Source organism: Montipora foliosa, chromosome 1 (genome assembly GCF_036669935.1).
Source record: "Montipora foliosa isolate CH-2021 chromosome 1, ASM3666993v2, whole genome shotgun sequence".
NCBI lineage: Eukaryota > Metazoa > Cnidaria > Anthozoa > Scleractinia > Acroporidae > Montipora > Montipora foliosa.
Genome location: NC_090869.1, coordinates 50910038 through 50927753, shown reverse-complemented (window position 1 = coordinate 50927753; position 17716 = coordinate 50910038). Strand labels below are relative to the sequence as shown.

General features: G+C 39.5%; 1 protein-coding gene across 4 annotated transcripts in view; it reads left to right on the top strand.

Moving 5' to 3' along the window:
• The window catches only part of LOC138000629 (myb-related protein A-like), a 32097-nt gene that overhangs the window by 6149 nt on the left and 8232 nt on the right, over positions 1–17716 (top strand). For 2 of the 4 annotated variants that reach the window (XM_068847198.1, XM_068847180.1), the window contains exons 3-14: positions 2244–2396; positions 2508–2611; positions 4961–5089; positions 6749–6845; positions 7026–7071; positions 8728–9129; positions 11213–11261; positions 11714–11798; positions 12414–12761; positions 14283–14513; positions 15766–15966; positions 16950–17024. In XM_068847198.1, the coding sequence (XP_068703299.1) occupies positions 2244–2396; positions 2508–2611; positions 4961–5089; positions 6749–6845; positions 7026–7071; positions 8728–9129; positions 11213–11261; positions 11714–11798; positions 12414–12761; positions 14283–14513; positions 15766–15966; positions 16950–17024 (1920 nt within the window). The remainder of the gene's footprint in view (positions 1–2243; positions 2397–2507; positions 2612–4960; positions 5090–6748; positions 6846–7025; positions 7072–8727; positions 9130–11212; positions 11262–11713; positions 11799–12413; positions 12762–14282; positions 14514–15765; positions 15967–16949; positions 17025–17716) is intronic. The other 2 variants (XM_068847189.1, XM_068847206.1) reach the window with 2 other exon arrangements.

Genomic DNA, 17716 nt, shown 5'->3' with positions numbered 1-17716 from the left:
TTTCTTGCTCTTGAATTTCATACAAAATCCAGCACAAACCCTGTTCATGGAAAATACCACAGGGTCAAAGATGTCTTTTCAATGCTGAGAAAAGCTGCATGTTTATTCCTTTATAATAATTATGCTCTGGAAGCTTCCATTAAACGAATAGTGATCAGAACGAAAGTAAATTCTATATTATGACATTTGATGGCATTCATGAAAATACATTTATTAATTTAACTTCAGTCGTCCAACGGACGACCTTTGGAGTTATTATACTTGTCCTTGTGAGTTTTTAGTCGTCGACTGCGAATGTGGTAGATGCCTTTTCTTTTCGCCTGATTACGCAGAGATTTTTCAGCTCAAGACTGAAATTGCATAAAACAAAGATGCTGGCTAAGAAAAGTTCAGAAAGAAAGTTCTTGGGAGCCCAAGCCACAGTTCTACAATCCTGGTCACAAGTGTTGGGACAGTTCACGGCAGATGACTTCACAGGCAGACTCTCTTAAATAGCCATGTTTCACGAATTGTTCGCCTCAAAGAACAGTATTCTCCAACTAAAGTGACGCCACAATAATAATGATTTTTCAGCTATAACGTTCAATTCTAAAACAACTGTCTAACCACTTTCTATTGTCCCTTTTTTCTTTTTAACCACATCGGATCTGGTCTTCAGAATAGCTTTATTTTCTTTCAAAATTGCTATGGGGAAGAGGGAGTCAATTCTACTTTCTTCTATTCATCTTTTTCTTTAACGTCAAGGACGTAGTTGAAATCGTAGGTTGTAGAGCGCAAAAGGGGAGGTGTCCCAACAACTTATGGCCAGGATTATAGGAACTCAGAAATAATCACAGAACATGGTCATTGGTGTACTGACAGTGTACAGTACTAACAATGATTTTCACTTGAGTGGCGTAAAACCATATCAAAATAATTATTACAGTGGAACCTCGATTATCCGGACTGGTTGGGACTAGACGAAATAGTCCTGCTAATCGAGGGTCCGGATAATCGAGAATATGAATATTAATGAGGAAAAAAAACTGATTACATTAAGAAAGCGACATTTAATCATGAAACAAAGCATTTGCGAATCGTTTGGCAAACGATATGGTCTACATCTTCACTGCCCGTTGTGAATACCTGTACACGTGTCGGCAAACGCCATCATCTTTTCCTTGCTCTTGCGGATATGAGATATCTGCCGTTTACTACTGCTATATTCAGCTGACAAATTGGTTCCTTTTTCTTCTTTCTCTAATCGCAAAATTATAGCCTGTTTATCTTTTTATCGAAAGAACTGATCGCTTACGCTTCAAGGACATGATGAATTCGTGACGTAGTGTACATGTAGCTTGTTTGCCGAACGAAATTTCACTTAGTTACGACGAGTGCGAGTGCTGCTTTATTTTGCGTTTTGAAAGCGAAATAAACTCGCCTTTACTTCACTTTTCAACGCTGTAGTTTTAAAAAGAATATCGCTACGGATCTTGATCATGACTAATAAATATTCATGACAAAATTGGGACTAGAGAAAAAGTCAGGATAATCGAGAAATCCGGATAATCGAGGTCCGGATAATCAAGGTTCGACTATACTGTGACCAATCACAGACAGTGCAATGAACCTATGAGAATTCGTAGCATTTACATGTCACTCCCTCAAAGCACATGAAAATGTGTATGTGCAAGGTGTGATTTCTTTTGGTTTTATCTAAATACCTACTGTACCGTACTTTTCACATTTAGTCAAAATGGCAAGCAAATAAAATAATCATGCTTTCAGGCTTTTAACGTTGAAAAACCTGTCTTAATAAATCTTAATATCACATGCTGTGCATTAATAGAACTCAGCTTAGGATTTATGTAACAAACTCCTTTTTTTTCATTTTTGTTGCTACCTGAAGTTTTTCTAAGATCACAGGTGAAAAGTGGTTGTGATGTTTGATCTTGCACTCCATTACAGCGGAAATCAAAATTCTGAATACAAATGTAGTGTCTTGTTTACATGTAACTGTTGGTTAATTTCCTTATAAAGAAAAAGTATCCCTAGTTATCATGAGGAATTTGTCATCCTGCTAATTACTTGTTATTTCAAGTTATTAAAGGGAAAAAGAACTTGTAGGCACAAATGTCAACCAACATTTTAACTCCCATTGACTTTGTAGTTCCAGACATGACGGGCCGCTTTAATTTCATCAGGCTCTCATATTACAGAAATGGCTAGGGGATGTAATGATAAACTTTAATTTGTAATTGCAGGATGAAAAGTTGAAAGAATTAGTGGATGAAATTGGGTCAGACAATTGGAGGGAAGTTGCAAGTAATTTTTCTGACCGTACTGAGTTACAGTGCCACCAGAGATGGCAAAAGGTTCTCAATCCAGAGTTGGTGAAAGGCCCTTGGACAAAAGAGGTCAGAAAAACTGTCTTTTGATAATGTAATTATTTGTGGATTGATTTCCATTGCATGTGATTAAGATAATGTTACAACAAAGAAGGTTTACAAGCAACAAATATTTGACAGGAGGATGACAAAGTTGTTGAACTGGTGAGAAAGTATGGTCCAAAGCGTTGGTCACTGATAGCTCAACATCTGAAAGGCAGGATTGGAAAACAATGCAGAGAAAGGTACATCACTCTACATTTCTTCTCAGCATGCAAGTGGTTATTACACTGGTGTAGAAAAGGCTGAAATCTTTGATCCTCCCCAGTAACCCAGGTGAAACAGCTGTGCCAAAGTCGAAGCTGAATTTATATAATTTGCAATTGAATGAAAGAGAATTGACCTCTGGTCAAGTCCTCAAATCAGAGTCAATCCCAGACGTACTGTATGAAGGTTAAGCATTTATTAGGGGCTGTTTACAGGATACCATTATGAGTTTCATTCTGAAATGAGTTACCGTTCCAGAATGACATTTGTACTGCATTCACTTGACAGTATTTGAACAGCTAGTAAGGCAACACCTTGTGGCTATAGACCGTATTTATAAATGGGGGCCAATAAATTATTATTTTGTCTTTGTGCTAATCATTCTCACTAGCCTCACTTTGGAGCAAAAATTCTTTTGAATTTGTTTGTGCTAACAAGGCTAGTGATAGCATAAAGGCAAAATAATTTATTAACTTTATAGCTCGACTTTTAGAAAAAAACATAGGGGCTACCTGGCCCCTAATTTTTCAGATTTGGTTGCCAGCTTGAGTATTTTAGTCGCCAAAAAATTTCTGCCCTTCTGACCTTATACATTTCAAGTAGAGAGGCTACCATAAACAGTTTCAACTAAAGGTGCTTTCAACTAAAGCATTTTCAAACTGTATTGTGTGGATGTCTGTAAAAAGGCAAAATGCAAGCAAGGCCAAGCTGAAAACCAGAGAGCATAAAGCGGCCTTGACAGCCAGTGAGATGGATAAAAATTGTTGCAAATTGTAGATGCTGGATAATTTAATTTGAAAATACATGTAATTGGAAAAAAAGTTGATGTACATCAATCATAACATTGCTAACCAATTCAACTGTGACCGAGTTGACTGTTCCAGACATCGTAATATGCTATCCGCATTTATAATTGTACTGTTGATCCTTGGAGATGCTTCGAATTCGCCAACCCTTCTCTCAACGGGCTCATAGCTGGTGTACAACCATGTAAACATGTGGGGCAAGCTTCAAAAAATGTTACTGTATTGAATTTTTTAAGTAAAAATTTGAGCATTGGGCTGTCGCTTTTGTCTGAATAGAAAAGATCATAACCATTTTTTTCACTTTCTGAGCATAAATAATTATTAGGCGTTTCTATTGCGGATGTCATTAGTGGTAAGAAAAAAACCAGAAGAAGAAAAGAAAGCATCCTTTATGTATGCAGATAAGGCTGGCAGAACAGAGTTGAGAGGTGTGGAATACATTGAGTCTTTGTTGCCCTTTTTACCCTTTAATATTGCAAATATTTTCTCACAGGTACTGTTTGTACATGTAACTCTCACCCATGACTGAATGGTTCGCAAAAGGAAATTTGTTTTCAGTTTACGTGATACAGTACCAGTCTGTCATTCCAGAATGAGGCTTTCATTTGGATTGAAAACCTGAATTAATGTATTCTGGAATGACTTGTGCATGAACAAAATGTTGCCATGTATCATGGTAACAGAGGAAGAGAAATAATTACATGTATATGGCTCTGGAATAAAGTTAACTTGTTCAGGAATGAAAGTCACTTTGTACTCATGTAAGCAGCCCCTTAGTTTTCCTTTGAGTTAACTTCACATTGTCAAAAATGACTCAGAAATGTGTGGGTTGGAATGTTGCAACTGTCATAACCTGCCATTCTTTGCTATTGAAAGCAGCTTCTATTGTTTTTAAGTTTAAGAAATTGTTTCAATTGTTTAGTCTTTTGTTTTTGGGTTAGGGTATCAAGCCACTCACATATGTTACGACAGCTGCTTCCTTCACGAAATTTCTCTCCCAGGCCTTGGTTGTTCAAAGGTGGATAGTGATTTATCCAGTGAATAGCGCTATCCATCCTTTGATACAGCCGCACTTGACTGAATTTTTTTCCCTTTGCGACTAAAATATCTGAAGAAGTTGCAAATTTGGGAATGGTTTTCACCTTCACTCCTTCAAACAAATAAACAGGTTAGCAGTTGCCACTTTGCCACTATTTTTGCTAAACAACATGTACATGTAAGTAAAGAAATGAAAAAAAACCTGTGTTTTTCACCATGAATTTTCTTTCAATCTGAACATACACGTATGGGGCACAGCTGTAGTGCAATAATCTCTGATTATTTGCCATTTTCAGCGGTTTGTTTACACACAAATATTGCAGGCTCATATTTTGTTTTGTCAAACCCTTGGCAGCACAATAGAGGATGACGATTTTGCAACCTTATCGCAAAAAATTGTCTGAATTTTTTTAAATGGCACCCTTCATCAAACCCACTGTTGCAACATTTCATGATTTTTCTTCACTTTCCTTTTTGCTGTAGGTGGCATAATCATTTAAATCCTGACATTAAAAAGACAGCATGGACAGAAGATGAGGACAGGATAATTTACCAGGCTCATATAACGATGGGCAATAAATGGGCTGAGATAGCTAAACTCTTACCAGGAAGGTTTGTCCTGTGGTTCTTGCAAAAAATAATTAATTTGCTTTTAAGGCGGCGAAATACGAGATACAAAAACCTTCAACTTGGCGCGCAACTTTGTTTGTTGCAAGTTTGGGTCGATGTTTCCCGTTTTTCACCTTGCATGATCAACTTGTCGCGCAACAAAAACACTTGTTGCGGGTTGAAGAAAAGTAGAGTGCGGGTCTACTCTGAGCAACAAATTTTGGCTTTGTTGCTCGTTTTTCATCAAGCTCACAACTTGTCGCGCAACAAATGTGCTTGTGTACTAGCAAATCAACCAATCCGCGCCCTGCATTTCTACAACCCGCAACAAATGTTTTTGTTGCGGGTCAAGTCGATCACGCAAGGTGAAAAACGCGAAACATCGACCAAAACTTGCAACGAAACAATGTTGGGCAACAAGTTGAGGGTTTTTGTATCTCGTATTTCGCCTCCTTTAGGGGAAGCAAAATTCTATTCTTTGCTCTCTTGTCTGATGTAGGAAAAAACTACTGTACAATGTAGGTGGACCTGGAGCTGTTGTGTGGATTTAAGCAAACAAACACCAAACCCTTATCAACAAACCGACGACCACCATTTCTTGCTTCAAAATAGATCTTAAGAGCCAGTTACAAGTGATAAAAATTAATTACATTTACTGTAAAACCGAGATTTCCCCACTATAGAACCAAGAAGGGTGTGCCCATGAGTAGGATTTAAACAGACACATCGAACTACACACCTGAAAAACTTATTTATTAATTTTGCAAGCAGATTCATGCAATGAGATTCAGTATGCATTATCTTGCTTCAGACCTCAAACCTAACCTTTTTCCTTCTTCCCAAAAGAAAACCATTTTAAAATTGTATCCATCACATTGTACAGTTGTAAGCCCACAAATAAATGTGTGTGTACATTAACACACTTTGGGGCACTTTATGAGACAGAAAGCACTCTTGAACGTTGAGGAGTATTGTCTTGTCCTTCTTTTGTGCTCTCCAAGATTCCTTCATGTTTCATGTCAAAGCAAAGGCATGTATTAAAACCCAAGACAACGAAATGAAACGACCAAAACGAAACTACTGAAAGGAAGCAAGCGAAACGAAACCACCGAAACAAATAAAAAAGTAAGTAAATATATAAAAAAGTTAAAAAACAAAACAGCCTTGATCTTGATCTCTTTAGCCACACGTGTGGCATCATGACATTTTGAAAGATGGATGAGCACAAGGGTATCGACGTCATCGAGAAAAAGGTGGATATTTTTTCACGTTTTGAATGGTATACTAGCTAAAACAAGAAATCTAATTTTCAAAAAGGAAAAAAGCTTTCCTGGTCATATTGTGGTGGCGAATTGAATGGCCCTTTCAAGAAAGACTTTGCAGCATTTTTTGTTCAAACCAAGACTTTCTAGAGAAAAACTAGAGCAACTTAACAGGCTTTTCTCATTTTAACGTCATTTTAAATTTGTTTTGGTGGTTTCGGTGGTTTCGTTTTGTTGTTTCGGGTTTTAGTACAAGCCCAAAACAAAACAATCCCTAAAGAAGACAATGCAGGTCAAGGGGCCATTAACCAATTCAGATGTGGGATTTGTATGTGAGTATAACATCATAACTCATACAGTGTTTTTTACCTACTGTACATGTACATGCAACTTTTGATAGAACTGATAATTCCATCAAAAATCACTGGAATTCAACAATGAGAAGAAAAGTGGAAAGTTCAGGCTATGACCATTACAGAAAAGTCAGATACAATGTGGTAAGGATTTTAACATGATCTTTTCAGTGCTACATGTATATTTTAGTAGCAGCAGAAGCAGTAATAGCAGCTGGTTGAAATGCTTTAAATCAGTTATTTTCATTTGTAATTTTGAAATTGTAATCATTACTTAGTTCAATTAAATTTTCTTTTTCTTTTCTTTTTTCCTTTTAATTCTAGTCTGATAAACGATATGGTAAGGGAACTGTGTACCCAGGAAAGAAAGGTGAGTAAATGTACTTGTAAGGACAACTTTCATTATGTACAACTTACACACGTGTATGTGTATCAATGGGAGTATGCTGGCCCAGGCCATGTCTAATGCCCCATCGGATCGTTTACCTGGAATTGTTTTGGTGATTCCGGTTTAATCCCAAAGTGGCATGTCCAGCATGAGTCATGTGGTCAGGTCATCCCCATCTGTATTAGAATGTACTGAAACTCCTAGCAGCCAACAGCAACACCAACATCTGTGTTCCTTGTTTTGTTTCCACTTTTTCACTTGTTTGAACCCAATTTTTGGTTTCTCATCTGTCTTATCATCAGCGTGTTCTCAGTCAACTAGAATTGGGGATTGTGACACCTTGTAATTTTTTGCAATTTCTAGTTTAGGCAAACTTGTGAGTAAGATTATCAGCAGTCAATTTGTTGAACTTGCAGATCTCCTTCCAGATAATCTCAAGGTTAATAAGACCAAAACTTAAATGTTCTTGGACGGCAAACTAGTTGTCTCCCTGGCCCACAGACAAACCATGGAGATTCCAGATACATTGTATCCTCATGCATTCACCAGTATTCACCATCTAAATGTAGTGCCTCACTGTGGTTAAGAGCGGCAGATCTGTCACAGTACAAGCCATTAATAATGCAGATGGCAAAAAAATTTCCAGGATGAGCATGGCAACAATATGATACAGCCCCTGTGACAAAGAGGCAGCCACCTCTATTCTGCGATAGGACAAAGGTGAACTACGACCTTAACAACTTTCATGCCTTGGTCCCCAGCAACCCCTCTTCTGCAGCAAGTTCTTGTCTGGTCAAAGACTCCTCAGCTCTGTAAGGACCACAATCTTAATTCATCCCAGTCTTGCCATTCCTGGAATGCTGGGAATGTTGTTGGCCTTTTGGCCATTGTCGATTTCTTCTCGCCTGTGAGGTCTGTAGCTGGAAGCATGGGTTCACAGCCTACCCTTACCAGTCCACCAGGGGGAAGGATGGCCTCGGTCACCGATTCCCACGAGGAAGAAGAATCAGGGGCATTGAGCCCCAGCTCTTTTTACTGCTTAACAGTGTATATAGGTCTAGTGGCTTTGGTTCCCAAGCTGTGACTTCTTGTTCCAGTTCAAGTTTCAGTTGTGGGTTGTAAATGCCCAGTTGGCCCTGTTCCTGATTTTCCTCATTCCATTCTCCCGGTTTCCTGTTCCAGTTGTTCTCTCTTAGCCCAGCAACCCATGTTCCCCATTCTGGTCATACACTTGTCGTTTCCAAGGGGCATAACTACACCATGTCAGCTGTCTTAGTTGAGGGTCAACAAGGATCCCCTGGATGGATTTCCGAATTACCGATATCCCCTTGATTGTGACGTTACGTTTCCATGTACTCCTCTCCTGCAATTTGGTGAAAATGTTATCATAACCCATTTATTCCGTGCGCTCCTAGTTCTGGAAAATCGAGATTTTATCCGGTATACAAACTATGTTGTAAGTAATACTATAATTATGACTTTAAGTGCAGACTACAATGATGCCTCCTCGGGATTTTGCTGCTGGGCAAAATCCCTCCGTTGTGATTACTTGATTGAAACAGCAGCAACTACTTACAAAAGGTTGAAGGGTTATTTTTTTTAACTTATGAAAAAGGATTTATTTGTTGTATTTAACAGAGAAAAGACGGAGGGCAGATTCAACAAGTGATGTTTACAGTGACCTTTGTAGTTCATCATCATCATCATTAATTGACGATTTACCTTCTATGGCTGTTTCAAAGCAAGAAGACATCAGTCTTTCAGGGTCCAGTCAACACAGAAGTGGTTCAAATCTAACTAACATTAAACCAAAAGTTAAAAAGCAGGACCTTTTATCATCAACGTACGAAAAAAGAAGAGGTGATGTTAGATCATCAACTAATCATGGACTCATGTCACCCTTCAGAACATTTGGTCTGTCGGAAAGCGATTCCCTTTTTGGATCTGATCCTTCTACCTGGAGTAATTTCAGCTCATTTGATAGGACTTCCTCAGTCAAAAATATACGGCTTTCAAAGTTGACATCTCCAGGAACCACAGGTGAGTGGCAACTTCAAAGTCTATGCTCCTAAGTCCTTCTCTGTTTGCTAAGTTCCTTGTCCACAGAAAAAGACACGAGTCGCAGATGGTCATATGGTAATGTGCTTTTAGCCATTCTTCAGAAATAGTAGCCTGGGAACGGAAACGTACACACTGTATTTCCGGCAGTTGTCCCCCCTCCCCCCCCACCCCCCCCCAAAAAAAAAAAAGAGAAAAGAATAGAAAAACAACTGCCGGAAATACGTCTGCGTTCACAGGCCACAGGAAGAAAAAAAAAACATCTTTTCGGGGTTTAATTTTGTCCATAATTGGGGGCGCGGGTTATCTACGTGAACATCTCGTGACAAATCTGTAATTTTCTATAAGCACCCCCAAAACTCCGAAATAAAGTCGAGAATACTTGTTCACGTCAGTCTGCTTTGCGAACGAGTTTTCTTTCGTCTAACAAAATGCCTGGGGCCTAAGCAAACTACATAAATGATCGAACTTGCTCACATGTTTTCAAACATGTTGATGTATTTTTTATGTGAGCTATGTACACAATTACATATACGTTATTTGGCAGCTGGGACTGCCGTATAGCGAAAACTGTGACCGAGGTCTTCAAATTGCTGCCCGAGGGCGGCATTTTCAAGACTGAGGTCACAGTTTTTCGCTCTACGGACCGACCCTTAGCTGGTAAATAACTTTTTTTTTCCACTCTCTCTCTCTTCCTCTCTTAATTCCCTTTTTTTTTAATTGTTGACTCGCACCGCGCTTGATAGCGAATGCAGTAAGCGATTTACAACGTGAACGTTTCAAAGAGAAATATTTTTATTTGAATTCTATAAATTTCCACGCTTCTTGTCTAATGAAAGTCTGTTTATAATACTTACTTCTGTATGTAAACGGATTCGATGTCAACAAATGGAAATTGAAGGCCATTACAAGCTCACGCAACCAGGCCTAGGATTCCGCCCGGGGTGGCAGGGAACATAAAAAAATGCCGCCCGCTCCCAGAGGCAATCAGATTGCGGGATTCGCAGAATTCCGCCCTCTCCCGCATTAAGAAAAGAATAAGTATCACTTACTAACCGAGTTCGAGGTCCATACTTTTTGAGTTACGGACCGCCTTTTTTCATTGATTTGTGGACCTAGTGCAAACACGTGGGAAATCAACTCCCAAAAATGATTGGCAAGCGTAAATTCTGAGAAACAAATGTTGTTTCAAGACGTTTTACAAGTTAGTTTGCATAAACATGCAACAAGAAAAACTCGCTAGAAAAGGTTACATCAAAATGTCAAATTTAGCAGCACATATTTTAATTCGGCCCGCTAATTAGCCAATCATAGCCCACATACTATCTGAGAAATATAATAATTAACAATTATTCGCCGATGTTCACCGAGCCTGGGGTAAATAATTGTTTTAGTATAATTACATAGGTGGAAAATAAGCATTTTCTTTAAAACAATTAATTAATTTCTTTGTCTGTCACCTCGACAAAACGGCTTGCGGCCATTTTGGAAAAATATCACTTATGTGATTATCGCGTATTATTATGTGGCAACAAATAGTCCGCGCGCACTGATTGGCTGCTGAGCGGGCAAGATTTTCTTGTAATGACCGGGCATTGTGAAAATTTTTCTCGGCTCGACGTTTCTTTTGAGTTGAGACTAAAAGCTACGAGCGCGTGGGCGAAAACAGCAAAACATGGACAAAGTACAACTATATTTTCAATATCTGAAAGAAAAGCTAGCATGCAGGTACTTCTTTAGTATGAGCGAGAGCGAGTTTTGTTATCCAAAGGACGAAGAGCAGGCCAAAAGTGAGCAAAAAAAGGCCATATAATAAATAACTTGTTAACCTCGTCCGTTCGGTCATTACGGGGAAATCTCAGACCGAGGCCTTGATGTATTGACCTCGCTATTGGTAAGCCAATACATCAAGGCCTCGGTCTGAGATTTCCCTGTAATGACCTCATTCTCGGTTAATAAGTGGTATATAATCATCTCAACGGCAACCAATCAGCGGAGAGCATTTTGAATAATCATATGTGCAATTATACTAAATATTATTTTTCTTATTCCATTGCCTTTATAGGGTACAGATTTGACGGGAATTCTCTGGAAGCTCTACAAACGGATGGAGGGTGGGTGACATAAGAGTATCCCAAGCTATTGCACTAGGAACACAGACAGGTCGGAAAGCTCAAATAGCCTGTTTCTGTGTTTAACTGTGCCAGGTGACACCACGAATATAATTCATTGTTTTCAGGTTGCTGTGGCAAAAGTCTTCACGAGTCTCATTAATTGTTAAAAGTCAATGTATAAACGAATTGCTCATATTTTTCGATTCTGATGGTATTAGCATACTTTAGAACTAAGAAGGTTGTATTAATTGGCAAGTATACATTTTTTTTCCAGTTGAGGGCTGTCTTACTCGGGCTTACAAAACACCTTCGTGTATTACTAGAGCAAAAACCTCTATAAATTGTGTCCTGTAGAAACAATATTAAACTGGGAAACATGGGCCATGTCAATCTTCTACTACTACTTGATGCACAGCTTGAGACTTTGAACCTTGTTGCTGCTTTCTTTGTAGATCGCTTATTCCAATAACTTCTTCTGTTATGCAAACAAGATTTAGTACCCCTCCAACAATATTGAGAAGAGGAAAAAAGAGAAAAGTATCCTTTTGTATCACTGTTACTGCACATGAACCGGGCTCCACTTGTTCGAAGGGTAGATATAGCGCTATCCAATGGACTCAATTGGTTTTGCTAGTGTTTATCCGCTGGATAGTGATTTATCTGGTGGATACCATCATCCACCTTTTGAACAACCGAGGCCAGTTTATTGTTTTTATCAGTAGTGCATGTATAACTCTTCCATTTTGACAAAAAAATGGTTCTAGTTTACAGGACAATCTTGCCGAAAATCTCATCCCGTAAAAACGTGTGTGGAAACGTTTTGGCTGGGGAGTAGATTAGAGGATCAAAAAGTGATCTTTCAGGAGGAGTAGGTCCTCATTTTTTGGCAAAAGCAAACAAAATTTATATTGGCAAGGACAAGAGAATTGCATCTTCAGACTGACTTAGATTTACTTGGCCCAAGCCTGCTTGACACCTAGTTGTTGTCTAATTTTAGCATACATAAGATCGATAGATTCAAAAGAGATGAGAATGCGGGAAGAAAAATGTTAATTACATTTCTCGTGCAAACTTGCAGCATCTTTGTTTTTTTCTTGGATTGAAATGTTGTCACTCTTGTGCTTTGCTTTGACCTTAACACAGTTACCACAGCAGTCTGGTGACTTGGATACAAGTTGCATTTCAAACCTAGAGACGACATTCCTTAGCAGCCCTAAAGGTGCCACACCAATAAAGTCATTGCCATTTTCACCCTCACAGTTTCTGAACTCCCCCGTACATTCTAGCAAGTTACAAACGTCCACACCGGCTTGCGACAACAAGAGTCAAATCAGTGTAGTAAACACTACGCTCAATACACCTGGTTTATTGGACGCAAGCTCAGGCGAAGATCCCTTTCGCACACCACGTATCAGAAGGGAACTGTTGAGTGTATCACCGCGTACTCCAACTCCATTCAAGAATGCCTTAAAGGTGTTGAATGAAACAAAGATGGCACATGTAGGTTTCGTTCTAAATATGCATGTATATGAGTATAGGATTAATATGACACGTATTTTAATCCTTAATTTTACGAGGAGATTTTCGATTAATTGTTTAAGGGCAATTTTTTAAGGACAAAAGGGTCAAAACTGCACGCTGTTGCGCACTTGCATGGGCAGCCCCTGTTGGGGACCCCCGGGAAATTTTGAAATTTTTAGTTCCCGGAAACGCGATTTCTGGCATTCTGAGGCAAAGTCAGCGTATTACAATTTCATAGAGAAGAAATATTTACCCGATGGTTGTCCTCAACGTTCGTTATGTCTCACGATCAATAAGTGATAGTTTCGTTTTGTGATTGTTCAATTATACCTTATTAACGATTGTTGTGCTGTCACGCGTATTTGATAAATATAGAGTGAAACAACTGCAGTTAACGTTTTTAAATTTTGTTTCATCAAAGACGGGATCCATCAAAAGCATTCTTCGGGGTATCTTTCCGCAAAACGCTTAACTTACAGCATCGTAGTGGACGGGCTTTTCGTATTGAATGTTCATCAGAGTCAAGCCCGACAATCTTTGCGTTGTCGCAGTGGCGCGCAGATATCCTTTGACAAGCTTCAAAGTACCGTTTACCGTGGTTCATTGTTGGCTGAAGTGACTGGCGTAGTGCAAACAATTCGCAGAAAACAGTTAATGTTAGGGAAAATGTCTGGGTCACAGGCCTGGTGAAAAAAGAACCACATTCGCACCGAACCTAAATATTTAAAGATCAGTACTCATTTTTTTCTTAATCAGAAAACGTTTTAGCTACATTGAACAGCAGCAAATTAAGGCAAACTATGAATACGACGTACTTGTATTTATTTTATATTTTTACAAGTTTTTGACGTAAGGTGTTTTAATCTTGCACTCTTTGCAACAAAACAACCGCCAGCTACGCAGTGTATGTGTTAGATGCTTGTTTTTATTGCACTGCAGTCCATTAATTACATGTACTTTACTTTTACTTTTACTTTGCTTTGCTTTGCTTAAAGGTATTGGGCTACTTGGTTGTTTTTCAAAGAAAATAGTTCTTCCGTTGATTCTCCCTCCCCTCCCCTCCCCCCTGGACAATGTTATGGCCCTCAACATCGTTCAACGTGGTTTCACCCAAAAGTTGAAAAAAATAAAACCATCACACTAGTCCTGGCATATGTTAATCTGGTTTCCACCAACTGAGCTCTGTACTATATGGTAAAATGGTTGTGGTGGATTGTAGCATGTGTTAATATATACGGCACAAGTGAATAGTGCTTTCCGCAAGTTCTGATTGGCTAGCTCGGAGGTGACTAGCAAGTGAGCAAAGGGAGAAAAACAAAATGGCTTCCCGCAAATTTTATCGATAGTCTCGCCCGATTATTCAACTTGTGTGTTATATACTAAAACAATTGTACACCCCAGTGTCGGTGAAAGTGGTAGAGATTTACCTCCACCACGGTCAAAAATTTTTAATTATTTCTTTTTTTGATATATATTTATTGTTTCCTCTGTGTTCCTTAGACACCCGATAACTTTGAAGCAGATTTTAATGAAATTATCAAAAGAGAGGAGGAAGAAAGTGGTTTGCAGCTGTCAACAAGTGCAGAGAAGACCCCTCGCAGAGTACGGACATCTCTGGAGGTAAAATACGCCCAGTTGAGTAAGACGGCTACAGCTGCTCCTTCAGCAAGTTCCAGCAGATTGGATGAATCACAAGATGTAGTTGACCAACATAACGCTGTCATAACTGTGGTAGGTCTAGTGGCTTAGTCACTGATGGTTTGAAACGTTTTCAACAATGACACGTATATCGATAAAATTGATTAGCAGTTTGCGGCAAAGAATCGAATATTGCACAGGGCATCCACATGTAGAAGCAGTAGCATACATGAATTGGGCTTTGATTTGACTATTGCCTTTAGCCTTCTTCACGAGAAGAAGCGACCTGCAGCGAACTTTTTGAGGAGAATAGAAAACTATTAGAGATTTCGGTTAGAGGTAATAAAGGCAACGTGGTGTCGATTTTTGGGCCTCGATAGAAGTTTGTGCGAGTCCTCCACACGGTAAAGTTGAAAATGCTTTGAATCCATGATTGACGTAATTTGATTACGATGTAATTGATGTAGAGGATTAATCGTATCAGCGACGGTACTCCTGAGAAGAATTGTTGTTTGCCACCAAATAAAATTGTTCGTATAAACGCAATTTCGCGGTGGGGAATTCCGCTTTGTAGTCTGCGGAGAAAGAGCTGGGTTCGTATGGGTATGGAAATCCTGGAAAGTCATGGTTTTCCAACATTGTGAAATCCAGGCCAGAAAATCCAGGGAAATTATGACAAGTCATGAAAAATACTGGAAAATTAGATCTAGGAGTAGTGCTGAAACAAAATGAAATTATTGTCTTACGTTTTGGCAAACGGAGCTGCAATCTTCTTCTCTATTCTGGATCAGAAGCCCGTGAGCAGGTACCTCGAGTGCACTGTATCCTTTAGTCAACTCCTTTATCAGGAGACTCACATTTGCATCAATTTGCATTCATTGTTTTTTCCATTTTTCTCCTCGTTTGACAACTTTATTTTGATTGCCTATTTTAAACAGTGCTTGCAGAGTCGAAGACTTCGTGGCGTTCTAAAAGTAGAAAGATACCCGCAAAGGTTGACTTACAGGACTTGTATTGGAGGGGCAAGCGCCTACTCATGGGCTTCTGTCTGGATGGTATAGATTTCAGGATTTCCTAGGTCATGGGTTTTTTTTCCTATATGGTCGTTGAAACTCCTCGAAAAGTCATGGAGTTTTAGGACACAAGAAGCGTATGAACCCTGGAAGCTCTTCTTTTCCAAATAGAACGGGAATGGGGGCAATAGGAGTTTCATTTTCGCGCGGTCAGAATGCGGTAGAATTCTTCAAAAGCTCTTCGTTCATATTGCTCCATGAATTTGTTTTCAACGTAGTAAAGGTTTCAAGAATAATCCATTTATAACTATTGTTGTGCGCTTGGTTTGTAGGAAGACTCTGGAATTGTCCAAACAACGATGAGATCTTCATCGGACGATTCGTCCCTAATCAAACCGTCGGAGATATTTGGCCAGCAAAGCCCTAGCGTGACGCCCAGTATCGTGCCGTCTACAACTGTAGTAAGTGGAAAAAACGCTGCACAATCAACACGCGTTGAACGTTTCTTATGTCCTAGTGCTGTGGATTTCCAGGTGAATCTTGGCTTAAGTGATTGCTTTAGACTAATGCATGTCACTAAGTAATGCTTAAAATGCCAGACATTCTGTCAAAGCTCAAAGTAACTGCTAATAGCAATAATAACCATTTACCTTGGCTTGGGAAGAAATGTGTCCAAGATTTGCACGCGATGTATCATAAATGTTACGATAGTGCGCTAACCCTTCTTTCCAACTTAATCATCTATCAAGGGGTTTTCAGATGAAGTCCAATTAAAAATTATGTTGGTTGGATTAGTTGTAGCATGTTAAAGGCCCACCTTCAACCGACAGGCTTTTCGACCGTTTGTTTTTGTTATTGAAATTCGTATTTCTTATCGCAGCGATCTAATTGGATGGATCTCGGATTCGGGTGGAATTTTCATATATGAAAATTGTTCCGAGGCACGCAATGCCTGTCGGTTGAAGGTGGACCTTTAAAACGATCGAATGAGAAGGCATGAGCCAAGTACATTCAGAATTGCGTCTTGTACAGGAAACGCGTGCACACAAGACATACACTGTGGGTGGTCTTCAATTTGGGCTTCAGTTCTGGTTGTTTGAACGAACGGTTAGATTTTCGACCAATCTCAAAACGCAATAATAGAGTGCCATTGAGACCGCGAAAGGGATTTGGCAGTGAACCGAAAGCCGATTCATTTTGTGCTGTTTGTTTTTCTATACCGTCAATGTCTTTCAAAACCAACAAGCAACAAACGTAGAGTAAATAAGACGCAGTAAGTTGAAGTAAATTAATAAGAGACTTTTCCTATCCCGTCAAAAGTGCGAATGTTCAGAGTTCTACTGCCCTTGCGTGTGATGTTTGTTGCTGTGTGTGTGTGTGTGTGTGTCATAAGTGTAAAGAAGTCTTACCAACTACGGCAACGGTAATTTTCATGGTGCACTTGCTGCTAGAGGTGTTATGAATAGAGAAAAATCCTTGTTGGTATCAAGTTGCTTACAAGATTCGTTGATTTCAGCGACATCGGAGGAAAGGGCATCCCATGCGACTGTTAAGATTTCAAGAAACTCCCCAGAAATCAGCTCTGCCAAAGGTAATCACATCTCTATCATTTAGCTGTTACTCATTCTAAATACAATACATACTTAATTGACCTCTACCCATAGGGGCTTTTCAGGGCCAATGAATCAACGAAACAACAGAACACAACAACTACAACTGTTAAGAATCCCAACTGGCCGGAGGCAAACCAGTTGGCTATTCACAAGTGCAGCTGGGAAGTCGAACCAGGGACTACCAGGATCAAATTCAACCAGTGGTCAGAGCGTGTCTTGAACCCGGGATCTCCGGATCTCAAGGCAAGCGCTCTAACCACTGGGTCACACTGCCTCCTTATACTGAAGGTAGACGTTTCCTCCTAGAGGACGCTTGAGTGTTTCAGAAAAATAGTCGTGCTACACGTTCCGCACGCATTTTTAGTACATTTATTTGCTTTACTTTGGAAGACAACCTTAAAAAATGCCTGGTGCCTTAAGCCCTGTCCAAACTATGGAACAAAATTGGATCCAACGTGCAACATTTTTGGGTGTAACTGTTCAGGTAGAGGCAAAACACTACCCAAAATTGCTGGACGAAACTGAAAGTTGGCGCGAATACTTTAACAAGATGTAGAACTCCTCGTAGCGTTTGTGCTCCTGAGGCTGTTGGAGGACAGAAATGACCGATTCAAACTAGGAAAACCCAAAGAATGATTGAGAGGACGTGTAGAAAAGGGTATGCTTACTG